At 39.5% G+C, this 17396-nt stretch overlaps 1 protein-coding gene across 1 annotated transcript; it reads right to left on the bottom strand.

Moving 5' to 3' along the window:
* Positions 1-6201: 6201 nt before the first annotated feature.
* LOC102721634 (calcineurin-binding protein 1) lies at positions 6202-17309 on the bottom strand. Its single transcript, XM_006651636.3, has 21 exons — positions 17219-17309; positions 17047-17121; positions 16463-16582; positions 16340-16380; positions 14960-15171; positions 12914-14871; positions 11682-11903; positions 11440-11587; positions 11242-11355; positions 10827-11026; positions 10485-10720; positions 10170-10380; positions 9920-10075; positions 9627-9784; positions 9346-9538; positions 8624-9015; positions 8290-8470; positions 7967-8196; positions 7247-7892; positions 7060-7144; positions 6202-6952 (listed from the first exon to the last, which is right to left on the bottom strand). Exons 1-21 carry the CDS (start codon positions 17219-17221, stop codon positions 6714-6716), a joined length of 5820 nt encoding a protein of 1939 aa, XP_006651699.2. The 5' UTR covers positions 17222-17309; the 3' UTR covers positions 6202-6713.
* Between the last annotated feature and the right edge of the window lie 87 nt (positions 17310-17396).

Raw genomic sequence — 17396 nt, 5'->3', positions numbered from 1 at the left:
CTCAAAAGAAACATTTCATGCTACCTTTGCACAATCGCACCATTTTCTTCATGTTTTGAAATTGATTTGGGCTACTAGCTGAAGGTAGAGGATCTTTATGATTTGCGAGAGGGAAGAGCGGTTTCTATTCTGAGAGATCTACACTAAGCCAATGGACACCGTCTGTACCCCTACCTGCCACATGCCTCTTACCATACACTCCACAAATATACCACATGCCTTTGACTGTACAGTCAACAAATATAGGACATCAACCTTGGATCACCGAATCATCGACGACATGTTATAAGCATTTGATGAAATTAAATGGTATAAAATGGATCTCTCTAATGATATTTGACCTGCTCTTGTTGTTTAATGGGATGCGATAGCTGGACAATTCATTCAAAGCTCAAATGGTGATTGATTGATACAATAGTGAAGAGAAGTACAACGAGAAGGAGAGAATAGTGCTTCTATTTTATTACAAACTAAAGAGAATAGAAAGCTGGAAAACTGTAGTGATGGATGATAGTGCTAATTATTGAGCATTCACTAGCATATGCCCCCTTATCTGTAATGACTCAGACATTACAATGTAATGGTTCTCTGCCCGTTATAGATACCTCATCATATATGTAACAGTTCATTGTTATGGACAATTACCGATAGGGAAAATCCAAAAAAACAGTGAAACAAGTAGTTGCTGCATTGCCCGCTCAACGATGTTGACCGTCAGCATCCTTAGCTCGCCAAACAAGCCTAATGCAAGGTGAGGGCGGAGGCAAGACCATGGAGGTCGGGGGGACATCTTGCGAGGCATCAAAGGAGAGGAACGAACGGGAAAAGTTGGTAGCGTCGATGACATGTCTGATGATGCCATGGCTAGCCTCCTCCCATCCCCTCGCTGCTACCTCCTCATCCTCCCCGAGGTGAAATCTACTGCAAACCATAGTAGATGAGGCCAAATCCATTGCGTACAAGCCACATCATTGTAGGTGGAGGAGACGGTCAACGAAGATGTTAGGAAGGGTAGGGGAGGCCATGGGAGATCTGATAAGAGAACTATAGGTGGAGATGGAGAAATTGTGAGAAAAACTATTATCACATTAAAAAGTATATATACAGATGACCACTGTCACTTGTAACAACTCTGAAGTTGCTAGATAAACATATTCAACGACTCCTCTTTATAAGCCGTTGGCTAGATGAACAACCACGATCATTAGTCATCTATAACATCATATAACAACGATTCTCACTTTAGTCCATCGTAGATGATTCTAACAAATATAATAGTCTCATCTTTCTGTTTTTCTTATACTTATAAGACAAAATTTAAATTTTTAATCTTAAATTAAGTTGATTTTAGAGTTTTTTTGTCATAGTTTATTTTTTAGCCTTACTTCTAGATCACTAAGAATACGTATATAAAAATTTTATTTAAACATAATATTTTGTTTGCAAATATATAGTTTGTTTTTTTTCCTTTTTACCCAAAAACATGACCCTGAACATCATCTCCCGGATTTAAACCGGATTTTTCATTAGGTTGATATAAGAGACTGGTACTCGTGTCAAGCCAAACTAGTCAAGCCTTGGGAGTTCGAGCTGCGATTGCGATGCTGAAACCTCAGAGCAACATGTCTGGCTCTGCTCAATGCTCACAGCCTCAGAGGAACCTGGAACATAGCATGGTTGATTAAAGTTGAAACTTGAAACCAACATTCCTGGTTCACATAAATCATGCACAAAAAGTCTTGTAAAACATTAAAAAAAACTAGGATTCAACCATTGGAATAGTTATCAAATTTAAATGAGGTAAACATATCCTCAGTTCGATTATTACAACCTTATATGTCGAGCCATACAGAACAGTAAGTCAAGAACGAAAATATAGAATGGCCTCTAAGACATTCCGGATCTGAGCTTTTAACCAAACACAAAGCAGATGTACGGTAATTCAAGGATAAATTTTCAAGATAGGCCAGAATGTAGTTGTTGTCTTTTTGACGGAAACAGGTTTCTTCTTGCGACCACACTTCCTCACCATCAGCATCTACAAAATTAATGGAACATCAAACCATCTGATGCAACAAGTGGTTTCCCAAGTATAAAAGATAATTGAACAACACACGTGGATAACAGGTTTGTAGGTAAAAAAATATGACCGGCTGACTTGCAAAACAATATAAATTTACAAGATCCTATCATCAGGCAGTGCAAACCCAGATCGTAAACACCACAGCAGGACCTTCTGTAGGAGAAACAACAAACTTCACTAGCTGAGCTGATAGCATATTTTCCATGAGGAGACTACTTGCATTTATGAGGCTATCGCTATTCAAGAAAATTTACTCAGCTACTTCTTAGTTCTTTGCAAGGTGCAAGATTTTGATAATGTAGCACCCACACTTGAGCCGAGGGTGGGTATAAGATAACTTGTACTTCCCCGTTTGCCATCAATCAATAATATGGACTTGCATTTAATTAATCATAATTCAACATTTCAAAATAAAAGTAAAGAACAACAGGTCATCAAGGACTCCAGGTAACTACTTCCCTAATTAACATAGATACATACAATATATATCATAGCCCAATATTCCATATGAGGGAAACCAAACAATACATGAGACCATGAGAGGTAGGCACATCAAAAGAGTTAGACAATGACTCCAGTGCCCAAACTATAACTGTTTCTCATTATCCAGACCCCAGAGGCCCATAGAACATTAGAGCATTGCTCTATTTTTTACAGAGTTATGTAAGTAGGAATCCCAACAGAGAACAGACATATTATATCTCTAAAATTAGTTAAATCAAAGAGATAAGGAGTCTATAAGTTAACAGTACCAACCAACTATTCGTCAAAAACCACGAACAATGTCAAACTATAGAAAAACAGGTGAGTTTGGTTTTCTACTGCACAAAAGTTTTGGCACTACCTAGGCAAATTTTGGCGCTAGCAAATTTGGTAGGGTACAATTTCTACTAGTTAGGAGCCAAACTTTGATAATTTTGGTTAAAAAATGCTCCAATACAAACATCAATAAGATCCTATTAAAGATTTAACAAGTTGGTAAGAAAATTTATGTAAAATCATTACAGGAATAAATACAACTAAAGTTGGCAGTTTCAGTGTATGCAACAATAATATAAGAATATATGTTCTAGCGTTTGATTCTTTTTGTAGATTTTCAGAACTGAAAACATAATAACTGCTCGAGTCTGTTAAGTTATTTATCTATTTAGTTAGAACAACATAAAGTCATAGTCCTGCCACTCAGGCCTATGATGGCTCAGTCAATAAATAGTCATGTATTATGTATGAACTGGACGAGCCAACAAGTTGCTAAATTCAAATGCACCAATATTGTTTTCTTGATATGACACCAAAATAAAGTTAATAAACCATTCAACACACTCTGTTTGTCACTTAAGTTCATGTTTTCAAGAAAACCTAGAGTTGTCGGTTGTGATATCAATATGCACTATATGAGTTGAGACCCTATTTCCCAGGATAATAGTTAAACCTGCAAGTTCCACAGAGGCGTTATTTCTGAGTCCTTCACTTGAGATAAATTTGGGGAACATCTCCTGAGTGTATTCAGTCATGTGTCAGTGCAATAGTGCAGTCAGATTGGAAATCAGTTCACTGATGCACCTCAAGATTACCAACTGACATGTGACCAAGCATAATGAATTCAACACTTTAGGATAACCTAATGGTTTTGATTCATGCTTTAACAGGAAAACAAAGGTGGATGCAGCATAGTACATATAAGAAAATCACTCGCATCTCAGCAAAAGAGCTGCAACATGATCTTGTCAGTCACCATTCGCTGTAATCAAGGACGAGCGTGCTTTGCAGCAACCCAAATCTATCAAGCTAATTCACTCCAACCAACCGAGCCAAGTTCGCTCCCACATCCCTACAGGTGTACAGCCTAAAATGAAAGCTACAGCAGCGGAGAGCTCAAACGACCAACAAGCTACACGAACCCTAGCTTAAGAGCAACCTCAAAACTCGCCCGATTGTAGCTCCCGCAAAAGGGGAATCGACCGATCGAAAATTTCAACCTCTACAAATCCAAGTAGCAAACCGCGGGCAAATGGCCCCAGACCCCGGCCGCAGAGGCGAGTACGTACCTGCTCCGAACCGGGCCGGATCAGGAGGAGGAGGAGGAAGGGGGGTTGGAGTGGCGGTGGAGGACGTCGTCGTAGGGGTCGCGGCGGCCGGGGGCCTGGCTGATCTGGGGGTCCCAGGAGAGCTGGGAGTTGAAGCGGTCGAAGGTCCAGAAGCCGTAGGGGCGGAGCGGGAGGCTCCACGCCGCCTTGGTGCGCGCGCACCGCTCCTTCATCCGGTACACGTGCTCCCGCTGCGCCGCGTCCCGCTTCTCCGGGTCCTCCATCATCCGCAGGATCAGGTTCTCCGCGAACTCCATCACGAACCCCATCGCCGACCGACCGATCGATCTGTGCCCTCCCCTCCTTCTCCTCCTTCTTCTTCTTCCCCGGTGGTGGTGGTGGTGGCGGTGGGTGGCGGGTGGCGGCGAGACCTCGATGTGGTTGCCTCTTGGTCGTGGCTGGCGGAGCCGGACTTTATCCCGGCCCGACCCGGCCCAATAGTGGCCTGCTCATCGACGGCCTCACGATGATGGGCCAGTGTAATAAAAATATGTGTCGTTTAGGAAAGATTCGATTAAACTTCTAATTTTTCGACCATTGATATTTTCTTAAATATTTAGTTTAATATAAAATAATATATAGATTTCTCTTAAAAAGTATATTGTATTATCATAAACTTATTATTTTTGATTGAGAGAGTATTTTCGTTTTTGAGTTTTCCCCTCCCTCTTGTAGTTGTATAATAAATGCATTGTTTTTTATTTTGTTGTACTACCTCAGACTCGTTATAAGGGTAGCATTTTTATTTTGTACTAACTTAATCTCATAATATGTGTAGTTTTAGGAGTGTGAAAGGTAAATCAAGAGGAATGTTTTTTTTTTGACATAGCTGCCTCTATTAAACGAACGATGATGATTAAGAGTATCTCCAACATATCATCTAAATTTGATCATTCATATCTTTATTTGGATGATCATTTAAAATATTTTCATCCTTCATATCCATTTGTACTCCAACAGATCATCTATATATGACATCCTCTATATCTATTTGGAGGATTGGAGAGAGAACATCTAAATATAGAGTTTCTCTCTCCTAATATGGATGACATTCAAAAATAGATGATGAGATAGATGTTCTACTGGAGCTTAACTTTTACTTTTCATCTTCTATTTTTAGGATAAGGATGGGATGGAAGAGTTGTTGGGGATGCTCTAAGAGCGGGAGGGGAGTTGAGGGTAAGATTTGAACAAATTTGAACGAAGTGTGATTGATAGATCAGTAGTAACATATGATTACACTTGGTTTGGGATAAAATATGATTCACAAATGCACTTATTTGAAAACGAAAGTAGTAGCTGTTTCTTTTCCTGAATTTTTTGCAATTGGCTATAGTAATCACCGTTAATTTCCATCGTCTACTTGTTAGTTTACCAGCAATATGTAAAATTTGAATTTTGAAACCAAATTTTAAGTTTAGAGTTGATTTTGTGCAATTTTTCATCATGGTTTATTTCCAGCATCAACTTTAATCTGCACTAATAAAACTATAGAAGACTTAGCTATATTTTTTTTTGTTAATTTCGTTTATTAACCGTAGGCCCATAGCTGAACTAATCAAAGCCATAAATATACTAGCAACTCACCCAAAACATAATTACCTTTAAGTTTTCATGATCGGGGCAGTAGGTAAGATTGTTTCTTGTGCCTGAGTCGGGATCCTACAAAATTTTGTAAAAGACATACTTTTTTTAATATAAGTTTTGTAAACTGAAGCCCTAAAATCAATTGATTTCTTTCAAAAAAGATGAGTAGACTTGTTCACATGATTTTCAGTCCAACTTAATTTGAAATAATACTTGCTCCCTTCATCCCATAAAGTCTTTATTTTGCATGTTATTTATTTACCCACAAAGACTTCATCTTTAAAGCAATAATTATATTCGAATTTGCTAAAGTGAGGAACAAATACATTGGACTTTGTAAAACTAGAGTACAAATGCAATAAAATTTGCTAAAAAGGGAACGAATGCATTGGAACTTTGTAGTGATTTGCGTGTGATTGGGAAAAATATAACGTCTTGTTCGATGAAGATAATGCGTAGCATCACAATTTTGTGTAAGATCCTACCGATCTCTGGCATGAAACTCTTGCGCAGAACTAAGACACTAAAATTCTAGGATATAACGTGCAATTAAGATACTATAAAGTTTAGATATATGGCACGATACAACAACCTCTATCAGGATCCTAACAATCTAGACTACGAGCTGGTTCTTAGCCACAATGTAGAGCTCGAAAAACATGGCAACACATGGACATCTTGTTGATAACCTTGTGAGATGCAGTTTCAGATATACACCAAGGGCAAGAACAACATTTCAGGTAGCGAGCGTCTTCGCACTTTCACCTATTTTTTTCAACTAAATGAGTAGTAACAATACTCAATTCCACTGTTTGCTACAGATTTGCAAGAACTGTACAAGCAGATTTTCAGCTGCGGTAATCAGCGTTGTGAGACATTAGGAGGGTCACACCACATGGAGTCATGGACACATACGTTGCCGGGATTAGCAGCCCACAGCCAGCCATGGTGCAAAGCTAAGCTGTGCCATCGTTTCCTCTGCTGCTATCCTGTGGGGTATCCATCGCCCTCGATGAGCTGCTACGGGTGAGCTGAGAAGCTGACGCGGTGCCGGTTTTCTGGGCCTCAGTGGGGAGCTGAGGGGTGCTTGCAATGGCCACCTCTTGCTGGGGAGGAGCACCCACCACTGCTGGACCTGTAGGGGCTTCATGAGCTTCACTTGGCTCAATGTGGGTGCTCTTCTCTTTGGAGCCAACTGTTAACATCAAACACATCATCCATTAGGCTTTTTCAGGTATGGAAAGAGGGGGATGTCACCGTTGTTTTCAGCATACCCAAGATGGCAGAAGTTTGATGCGATACCTTGAGGAGAAACTGTGGATTGCGACGCGGGTTGTACGGTTTGTTGTGAAGTTGTCGCTGTAGGGGCTCCTCTTTTACTTCTTGACTGCAACAAGAGCAGCTCAGAGGTTAGTTAGGCAAAGAGGAAAGCTATGTAGTACTTTACAGCGAAGAGGTTAGTTAGCTCAGAGGAGCATCATATTCATACCTTCATCTCATCGCAGTATTTTACAACAGCGGATATATTGGAGTAACGACCATGGACCAAGGAATATACCCATAGAAGGAGCTTCCTTGGAATACTGAGCTCAAGGTTCTCCACTGCATCTGGGGCTTGCTGCAGCCCTTCAACAGGTGCCTGTGATGGGGTAACAGTGTACAGATTAATACCCGATGGAAATGTTCCACAAGAGCTCTCCCGATAGAAGTTGTAAGTGCTCTTCATAACAGTAACAGCAGTCTCCATATTATCTTCAGATGTTTGTCTGATTGGAATGTTTCTAATCCTGTTAAAAGTCTCAAACCAATTCATATCAAGACCTTTAAACTGAGCAGGCCCATCAGGAGACGAGATGAGAAGCTCATCAGGTTGCAAGTCAATGTAAAGTAGAAGGCCATTGGATAATGGAGCAGGCTGACCAGTTGTCTCCATGGATTCAGGCAGTGGAGTGATGGACGCAAGTTTGATGAGAATACAACGACACCATGCCAGAGAAGCGTGTTTGCATATCTTGGCGAAATTGCTATTTGAAAGTTTTGGTGTCTTAAAACGCTTTCTTATCTTCTCATTTAGTCCTTCAAGAACATCCAATCGGACATCACTCTCGAGCAAATGGATGTATTGGTGGATATAACTGCCACAAAGAAACAAAGCATGAAAACCATCTGGATTGAGTAACTGTGAGTTGCACTCTAATCTAATAATTACCTGTAAAGATTGCTCTCTGATAGGTCAGGACTATTCACCTCTCGAATAGTGCTTATATCAGCCCACAAGTTTGCATGGTCCATGAACACACCAAACATTTTCTCAAGTAAGTGCTCAACAGAAGCATCACCAGACGCTCGACGAATCTCAGGATCACGAATTGCTGAAGTTAGAACTTGAAGGTACTTCCCAAGACCAACAGGAACGATATCGCCCAAACACAGAGCAAACTACAAGAAAACAAGCTTATTATGATATATCTGCAAAACAAATATGGCTTAGCATCATTGTTGTGGTAATTAGAGGGGGTGGGGTGATGGTACCCTTTTATCAGTTCGCAGATATGTGTATGCCCTCTCTAGAGTCCATAAATCCCTGTTTTTCTCCAAAAGGTTCAAGTAAAGTATCATGTACTTCCGAATGCATGTAATGAATTTTCTTGAACTTTCTGATAAGCTGACTTCGAGATTCTTTTTGGATCCACCAATATTCGGATTTTTCCTCCTGGGAAAGGAAGGACAATAAGAGTTTTGTCGGGGAAGATAATAATATTATAAGCTGTTACAGTTGGATAAATCAATGCATTTTGAACAGTTGAACCACTATTCCACTAATAGGTAATTACGACATTACACTCACGTGGACAAGAAAAGTTACCTTCCTTTTCTAACAGAACCATCAATTTCCCACATATTCACTGTAAAGGAAGATCGAGTAGATTTGAAACAAAATGAAAGCTCTTCTTTAGCTCGCTCTAGGTCCCCTGCTTCACCCCTTCTATACAATCCTTGTGCAAGCTTGTATCTTGCCTTATGGAAATGCTTCAGCTCGCCTTCCACACAAGTACCAAGGGCACACATGCAATCATCATAAAGGATGTGCCACACTTTATCAAGTAGATTAGGGTCAACAAACTTATGTTCCACATTACTATCAAGGGCACATTTATCATTGTGATCAGAGGATGAATTCTGAACAATATTTATGGACTGGAGCATGCTCAAGACGTGTTCCTTTGTTGACTGTTTATATGTATAATCAGCAACAACCTAAAAACATAAATCAGTAGAGTTAATATCTAAATATCTATTACTAGTGTATAAGCTAGCCAGTCACAATCAAGGGAAAAACCGAAGGCTGCCAGTAAGCTAGACCAGTGAGGCCAAGGAAGGAGCAGTTGCACCTGACTGGCTGCAACCATTCCTTGGCCTCACTGTGGAACTTGGCCCCACTGTGGGACTTGGCCCTTGGCCAATGCCCATGAAAATAGCCTAGCTAAGAATGTATGCAAACCATTCAGTAAGGAACCCAACCGTACTGTAACACTTCTAGAAAGAAAACAAAAAGAGCAAAAACTAATTTATGAATCTTCGACAAACCTGTATAGCATCCAGATTCTGTTTTCCTTGGGTATAAAGTAACTTCATGCGTGATGCATGCATCCTATAAACAGGGTCAACTGCAGTTGGATTCAACATGACAGCTTTGTTGTAGTATGAAAATGCTTTGGCAGGGGAATGCCGCAGTTTCTCACACAACTTTCCAAGGTAAAATGCATATAGCCATTCAGACCTGTGAAGGAAATAAGCATCATATCATCCTACGTGTGGCAAACAACACAGAGACTATGAGATTACAGACAAGGTTCATCAGATTTTACTTCAGTTCAAATGCCTTCTCAAAGTGCTTCATAGAATTTCGACAAAATGTCTCCCATGTTGAATCCTTCACTGGCAAAGTAGCTCTTTGATCATAAAAAGGTACCACATTTTGAAGGCTATCATAGTAAACTAGGGCCAACATTTCATGCATTTGGGCCTGAAAGAAAATAAGATTAGACGTCATTGTCAATATTGATGAAGTTCTCATCAAGATAAAAAGAAGAAAAATAGCAAAATAACAACTAAGGCATCTCATAGATGAGTACAGAACAAAAGGACTGATGAAACACACCTTATCAGAAGCATTTTTGGCCAGTGCTAAGCTCATCAATAGGCAACGTCGACTATGTCTACGACCCATCTCAACTCTTTGTATTAAAGTTGTATTTGTTCGCCAATCCAAAATGCTAATATGCTTACTACCATCGTTCAGCAGCAGGTCAACCTCCTATTATTGCACAAGACAGAAACTTGTCATGCAACAGACATGCACGCTATAATGGAGCAAGTTCAATCAACTGTCGTAAGCAAATAAATATTACCTCATCGTACAGATTAGCAAGCTTCTGCCAGCTTTCAAACCGCAATGGGTTATACAGTAGATCATACTTGAAAAGATTAGCACTCTGTTGCACAAATTCTCCCCCTTCCTTTTTCAACACAAAACCTGTATATTTGTCCGAGGCACTTATATCTTCAACTTGTGCTATGTAGTGATACAGGTTGCCATAAACGTCTGAGTATGGCTCTGAGCTGCAGCAATCAGTCAAAAACGTACTTAGGGTACATCTTATCTACAGCTAAACTTATCAGTAGAAAAGAAAGGAGGGAATATAGGTACAGCGCACAAAGTCAACCTAGCATTGGACAGCTTTTTGAACACTTCGTAGCCACTTTCACCTGGGAACAGTACATTCAAGATAGCTTCCTTAGATCCATTAGTTTCATAAATTTCACAGAGTATCTTTTCGCATGAATCAGGTCCATCCAAGAAATTGTCAAGAGGACTATTGACCAATAATTCATAAGGTGGCTGTGGAAAGTGTTTACGTATAGCCCGCAGCACTCTCCGTAGTTTAACCAAGCCAGTTTTCTGAAGAAAATGAATAAAGAATGACAAAGGCATTATGTGCTGCAATTTATGCTTCTCACGAAACTGAAATAACAAACATGAAGGTATTCGATATGAATTTACTCACAGATAGAGCTTTTGCATATGGTAGGACATATTGAAACACATCAGCACATTGTTCTTTCGTCTGATAATCACCACGACTTGTATTTTTGTGTACTGCTAAGTCATCTTCACTGCAAGAATCAGGGTTTATCTTCAAACCGTATAAGCAGAAAAAGGCCTGGTCCAAGGCACTATCAATGCTTGACTGTATTTCCTCCAATTCTGCATTAACAGAGAATTTCAGGGTTGATGGCAACATAATGCAAATTCAATCATTCGTCAGACTCTAATTTGACTAGATCACCTAACATTTACATGTCAATAAGTCAATATGCATGCAGATATAACCAGAAGTATAATCTGCTATTGTACATCATGTCTACCACAATATATATAGGAAAATGAAATAGTTACGAATATGTGCAGTTCAGGCCTACCAGATTCTTCCTCATCCTCAGAGTTATGTTTATCGTCACGTACAGATGTCTCATCAGTCATAGCATCATCTGGTCTGTCATCTTCTGCTGCATCTTCTTCCATCCCATTTGGATCTAACAATAAGACAGAGACAGTAAACAAAGGCTAGTTTGGGACAGAAACATGTTTCCATAATAAATTTGATAAGAAACACCTACTGAGTTGAGATTTTAGTTTCACATCTAGTGCCATGAGATGCTTGATAGCAAACTTAAGGAATGTCCCTTCCTCCCCTTCACCATCACGCCCAGCACAGCAGAGCCCATACTCAGCAAGCAAATCATGAACTGCCACAATCAAGTCAACCTGCAAAGAAAGCATCATAGGTGAACAAAAGCAAGTAACGTTAATCACGAAAATCAGCATTACTGAGTGTTTGGTAATGTGTATGCAGACATGCCTGAATTTTGATAGATATCATAGGGTCAAGGTGCTGAAGTTTGCAAAATGCAATAGCTGCATCTACAAGGCAGGAACTCTCCAATTGGTCAGCCTGATGGGTGCCAGTGCATGAGTGTTTTCTAGATAGGATCATCTTGACAGCAGCACATATTATTGTGAGGAGCAACGATTGAAAATCACCAACTATAGAAACTAGTGAACTGAAACCGTCTTGCCCATCCTGCAAATATGGAAATAAAACAGTTGATTCAGTGGCCTTCTGACGGATTAATCAATAATAATTTGCCCCCAATAGTTAGAGATATAGATATTCGGCCTGACGGATTAAAGAAAGTGATAAAATATGAAATTTCACATACGCGTTTAACTAGAACATAGCAAATGTCTTTTTACAACAGATATTATTCAGTCTCAAAGTCCATGGGCAACATTGCTGGTACACTAATGCCATGGATAGCATAAGTGCTAAAGCTATACTAGCTCACACCCTTGATAAACAACTTTCAGATAAAGCAGTAAACAATCAGGAAAGATGGTATAAACCATCCTACAATGCATTGTGTAACCATTACCCTATAACCATGCTTAAGGTTAGTTATATATTAGATTGATGGGAGGTGAGATGATGTTCCAGAGAAGCTCAAAAGATTAAAGCATGATATGTACAATTCTCCATACCATAATTCATTGTAACTGTTTATGAGGTTCATAATATTATCCACTCCTTTGGTTCAAAAAATGATTTTTTTCTTTATGTTGTTAAATCTCATATGTTACTAAAAATCCTAAAACTACAGAGAATAGTTTTCACGGCACTCATTGAGCATGCCAATACAAATATTTCTAAAGTGTAAATAGCCCAAGTAAAGAAAAAGTTTGGCAGTCATCAATATACCAATTGTTAAATTGTATAGCTAGCTTCTTTTTAGTGTTTATCCTTTTCTGGTGGCTTAGCGGTGCATCCCTATACTTGAGCCTAGCTCACTTCTTACTGCAACGATACACAGTTGTCCACACAAAGGCTATGAGAAGTCTGAAGTCCAAATAGCTAACAAAGTCTTCTTCCTTTATACCTGTTTCTGATATTTTTTTAGTGGGGGTGCAGTGGCAAGCTTATAGCATTAAAAGCTAATATAAAAGTGAAGCTTGATAGATAGTGTTCCCAGCATGAAAGACTTGAATTAAAATGACAGTCAAGGAGATCCACAGAGAATAGAAAAGCCAACTTACAGGGCTATCACACTGATCAAGAAAGGCTTTCGCTTTACTAGCATTTCGAGAAACATCCTTGACTGCTTCCACAACACTTTCCAGTCGATTCCTATTCATTGCTTCCATAAACTCTACATCACTTGATTTTTTTCCATCATTGGTGTTAACAGATCCAACCATGCCAGCTGCCACAGTTAGAACTTGCATTTTCCTTCGATGAGAGTCAAGATATGCCTGGATGTTCATTGGTTTAGCATTTTCACATGCTGATATTAAGACATCCAAGGCACCTAATTCTAGTGAAATAACTTTCTCACTTTCTCTTGGTGGACCATATGCACCGCCAACATAGACATCTTTGGTGGAAAGCAAAAGTGGAGGAAGCAACTCCATGAACTCTGTATGAGTTATTTTGTTGATGTTTTCATCATTATGCCAAAGTAAAGATTCAAGCTTGATCAAGTTAATTTCACGAAGGATCCTATCAGCTGTTAGCAATTTTGCAAACTTGTTGTGAGGTAGAAATACAAATTCTCTATTGCTTTTGGCTTCTTTGCTACTTCTTAGAAGTGACAGGGCAATGTTGAACTCCTTGTAAGCTTTTTCTTTGCAGTCTGATGAAAGGGACAGACAACCACTCAACCAGAAGAAGCGAGCCCAGAAAACACAATTAATATTTGAAGAAGAATCACATTCAAATGTTTCATTGCAAAGTATATTACTGGGAACTGATTTGCCAGAATATACAGTGGGAAAATTCGAGGTATCTTTTTTGGTTTTATCACTTGAACACCCTTCTTTCCTATGGTTTTCCATATTCAAATCCAAGTCGGTGGACTTCGCTGCTCCACCAGAGGTTCGGAATGGCAATTCCAAAGCTACTGATTCGATGACCTTACAAAGATGGTACGATGAATCGGACAACTCTGAGGATGTTAATGGGCTTCCAGAACAAAGAGCTTGATCATAGTATAATTCAGCAAGAAATAAGCTGCAATGCGCAGATCTATCTTGAGCCCAGCCTCTAGTAACTTTGTCTAGTTCAATGAACTTAACAAAGTAATCTTGAAAAGGTATGTTGGTCTTAGCTATTTCCTCAAGTAACATATAGCCAATATGAAGAGGGCCACAGTTTTTCGATATTTTGCAAAGAAATTGCTTCACATCACTTGCCTCACAATCAGGTGTATATATCAGAGCTTCAGGATTAGAAGTATCACCATTTCCAGAACAATCGATCTTTTCTGCAGTACTTGTGCACTTCAAGATAAATGAATCTAGAAATTGAGTTATAGCATGTGATATATCTTTCCCATTGGATTCATGTTCATCTTTACCAGATTTGCGACTTCGCAGCCTCTCGAGACGTGTGCTTCGCCTTTCATGAGGATGTTCTTTATCTGAATTGGCATCCTTCTCTTTAACTGGAGTTCTGCAATCCTGAGGCAGCACACTTTCACCATCATGGTACACGTCATGTCCATTCCCACCAGCAGATTCCATAGTTTTCGATGTGTCCATAGATAAGGAGACATCCATCATGTTATAAGAAAACCCATTGACACTCCTCTTAGTATCTGAACATTGACTCTCAGTATTGGCACCATGATCATCATTAGCTTTTGTGTCGTTTGAACTTAAATAGCTTAGGATACCATCTAAAAGGGACATCCATTTGGCTTCGGTCAATTGCAATTTAGCATTCTGTCTGCTCTTCTTCATCGCTGTCTCATGATGCATTTCATCATCTCCAAGATTTCTTTTGTTGCAAAATTTTAGTTTTGCATGCTTGGGTTCAAGTATGTCGATTCCCCGAGGTGCAAAAGGTACTGGTTCTGCGTCCTCAATGACCTTCTTTACATGTAAAGCATGATGATGTGATGGCCAACTCCTAAGTATTAACTTTGCTACAGAAAGGCATGCAACTTCATCACGGATAGTTATAAGCACCTCCAAGAGTTTCTCCATGCAATTCCCTGAAAACCAAAACATGAGATCATGGATTTTAGGAACAAAAAAACAGAGGGAATAAACTAAAAGAGAATAATGGAAAAGTCATCATACAATTGTTCGGGCTGCACAGAAGCCCTTGCTCAAATGCCCATCTTGATGTGCTCAGCAAACCCATCGAGCAAGAAAGTGTTCCCAGATGGTTCCATACAACTGAATCATTTGCATCAAGTTCTACAGCTTGTAGGTAACAACGAAGAGCACTATCGTAGAACTCTGGCCCTTGTTGAAGAAAAACAGATGCAAGGTTTTTCAATGTAAGAAACCTGTGAAATTAAGAAGCCAGCAATTCACGTAAAAATTAATACCACAAATTTCAAATCAATGAACCAGCGGCATTTAGTTAGCCATATCTGTTTCAGAGTCAACATAGCCAATTAAGCTGTCTCAAGATTGTGCCACAAACAGTTCCTGATGATTATATTACATCATGCATATGATATTAGCTACTTAAAGAAGAGATGTATCCACCAAACATGATCAAACCAAAACCATGATTAATCAGATTGGTGATCGGGATTGGGATGACATGAACATTGGAAACAATCACATGCTTTGTCTCTAGTTGAAAGACTCGGTTGTTGCAATTCAGCATCAAATTGATTTTGTTGAGGTTTGCAATTCAATCTCTGAGTCATTGTATCCCAAGTTCTTTTTTTTTATCCTCCACACACGTTCCTTTTACCGATTTTATATTGTATGCAATGCAATATTATGTGTTTACCTTCTCAAGTTCTCATGATATACTATACAATTGTATTACCTTTTAGTTACAATATTATGCAACTCATCTAGACTATCAACATCAAGTAAACTAGTTTCTTATTTCAATAACAATGAAACCACAGTCACACAAATGACACTTCCTTATATGGGAGAGAACTGTTCCATCAAGGTCACCACTATACAGATAGTGTTCTGAAAGTTTTAAAAGTCCTGGGGGAAGACCATCTCCATTGCAAATATATGTTGATTCCAACATGTTCCAATGCTCCACAAATTCCCAAAGAAATCATGAGTTAATAAACATAATCTTTTTATAAATCTACAGAAGGTTAATATCAGATTCATTCTAGAAGTTGAGATCCAAAAACAAGAAGCTCTACTGATTGTCTCACCTTTTTTTTTCTTGATATGATATCTAAAATGAATTTTAGATTGAATTTTTGCAAGTTTGTATAACTTTATGTGTACTACACATGAGTTTGTTTTTCTTTTGGAATTTTTGAATCATTGCCACATGGGTACCCGACCTCAGGAGGCCAGGACACAAATGCATTCTTCTTAAATTTAGAGCTGTTGTACTTCTATGAAATCTCCTTGTTTTACGCATGTTTATTCTACTTAGTATAATACTTCATGTTATGTTGATTTTAACCAATGAATAAAAAGGCATCATGTCATGAACATTAACAACGAAATATGGAAAAGAACCTTAGCTGCAGCAAATGCTGATCACTGCCCACGTTATCAGCCTGTTTTAAATAAACAGTTTGGTGTTATAGAGGACACAAGTCTACAGAAAACTGATATCTGAAATGTTCTTATAGAGATTGCCTGAATTTGTGATATTAGTGGATCCTTTAATACATCCTCCAGAAGTTCGCAAGCTTTTACATAGTTTTTTTCTTGCAACCTAAGGAGCCCCTCGTGGTACTTCTGAGAGAGTGCTGATTCCTGAAGCATTTTGAAAACTAAATTCAATAACACAGCAATATTGCAACAACAAAAATTATGATATATTAGCATAGTACCTGTGCATTACAAAAATAAATACAGATTATAATCTACTTTTAAAGATACCAAAACAATTATCTTCAAATCTAAAACTAAATAAAATGTGAACCATACAAGTCACAAATGCCCCACTTCAAGCTGCTGGCACAAACTGAAGAACGCATGATATCTTATATCACATCAAAGTACGGAGGCGGTCTAAAAATTCTACATTGCATAGTGTCTGCTTGCCACAACGTTACGCTGCGTTTATTTACTTAAAATACAATTTAAGCCATCACATTGCACTCAAGGAACCGAAAACCCTAACAGGCCCAAATTCAAAAGCTACGGAAGCGATGCCTCAGATATGTAGAAAGAGTCGAAGAGAGAGTGCTCTGGGCGAGACGAGGGAGTAGACTTGCCTGCGCTTCCTTGGTAGGCGCGAGCGGCTCCCACTTTCCCCCGGTGTCGCTCTCGTTGATGGCCGCGATGGAGAACTGCGAGCGCACGGACGCGAGAGAGAGGAAGGGAGTAAGGAATAAGCCGACCAGGCGCGCAGCCACGCACACAGAGAGAGAGAGAGGTAGAGCTCACCATGGCCTACGCCGGCGACGAGGAGGAGGCCGCGCGGGTTCGGCCGGCGACGAGGACCCCTCCAGCCAGCAGTGGTGGGTTCGCCGCGAAGCGCTTCCCTGCCAATAATTACGGGTTTTGCCACGGTTACTCCCTTCTCATCTTTCTCGGAATCGATTTGGGCCCACCACGCGGCCCA

The sequence above is a fragment of the Oryza brachyantha genome, chromosome 3, assembly GCF_000231095.2.
Source record: "Oryza brachyantha chromosome 3, ObraRS2, whole genome shotgun sequence".
In the NCBI taxonomy this organism is placed as follows: Eukaryota; Viridiplantae; Streptophyta; class Magnoliopsida; order Poales; family Poaceae; genus Oryza; species Oryza brachyantha.
The sequence above is the reverse complement of the archived record's forward strand: the minus strand, read 5'-3'. Positions and strand labels throughout refer to the sequence as shown.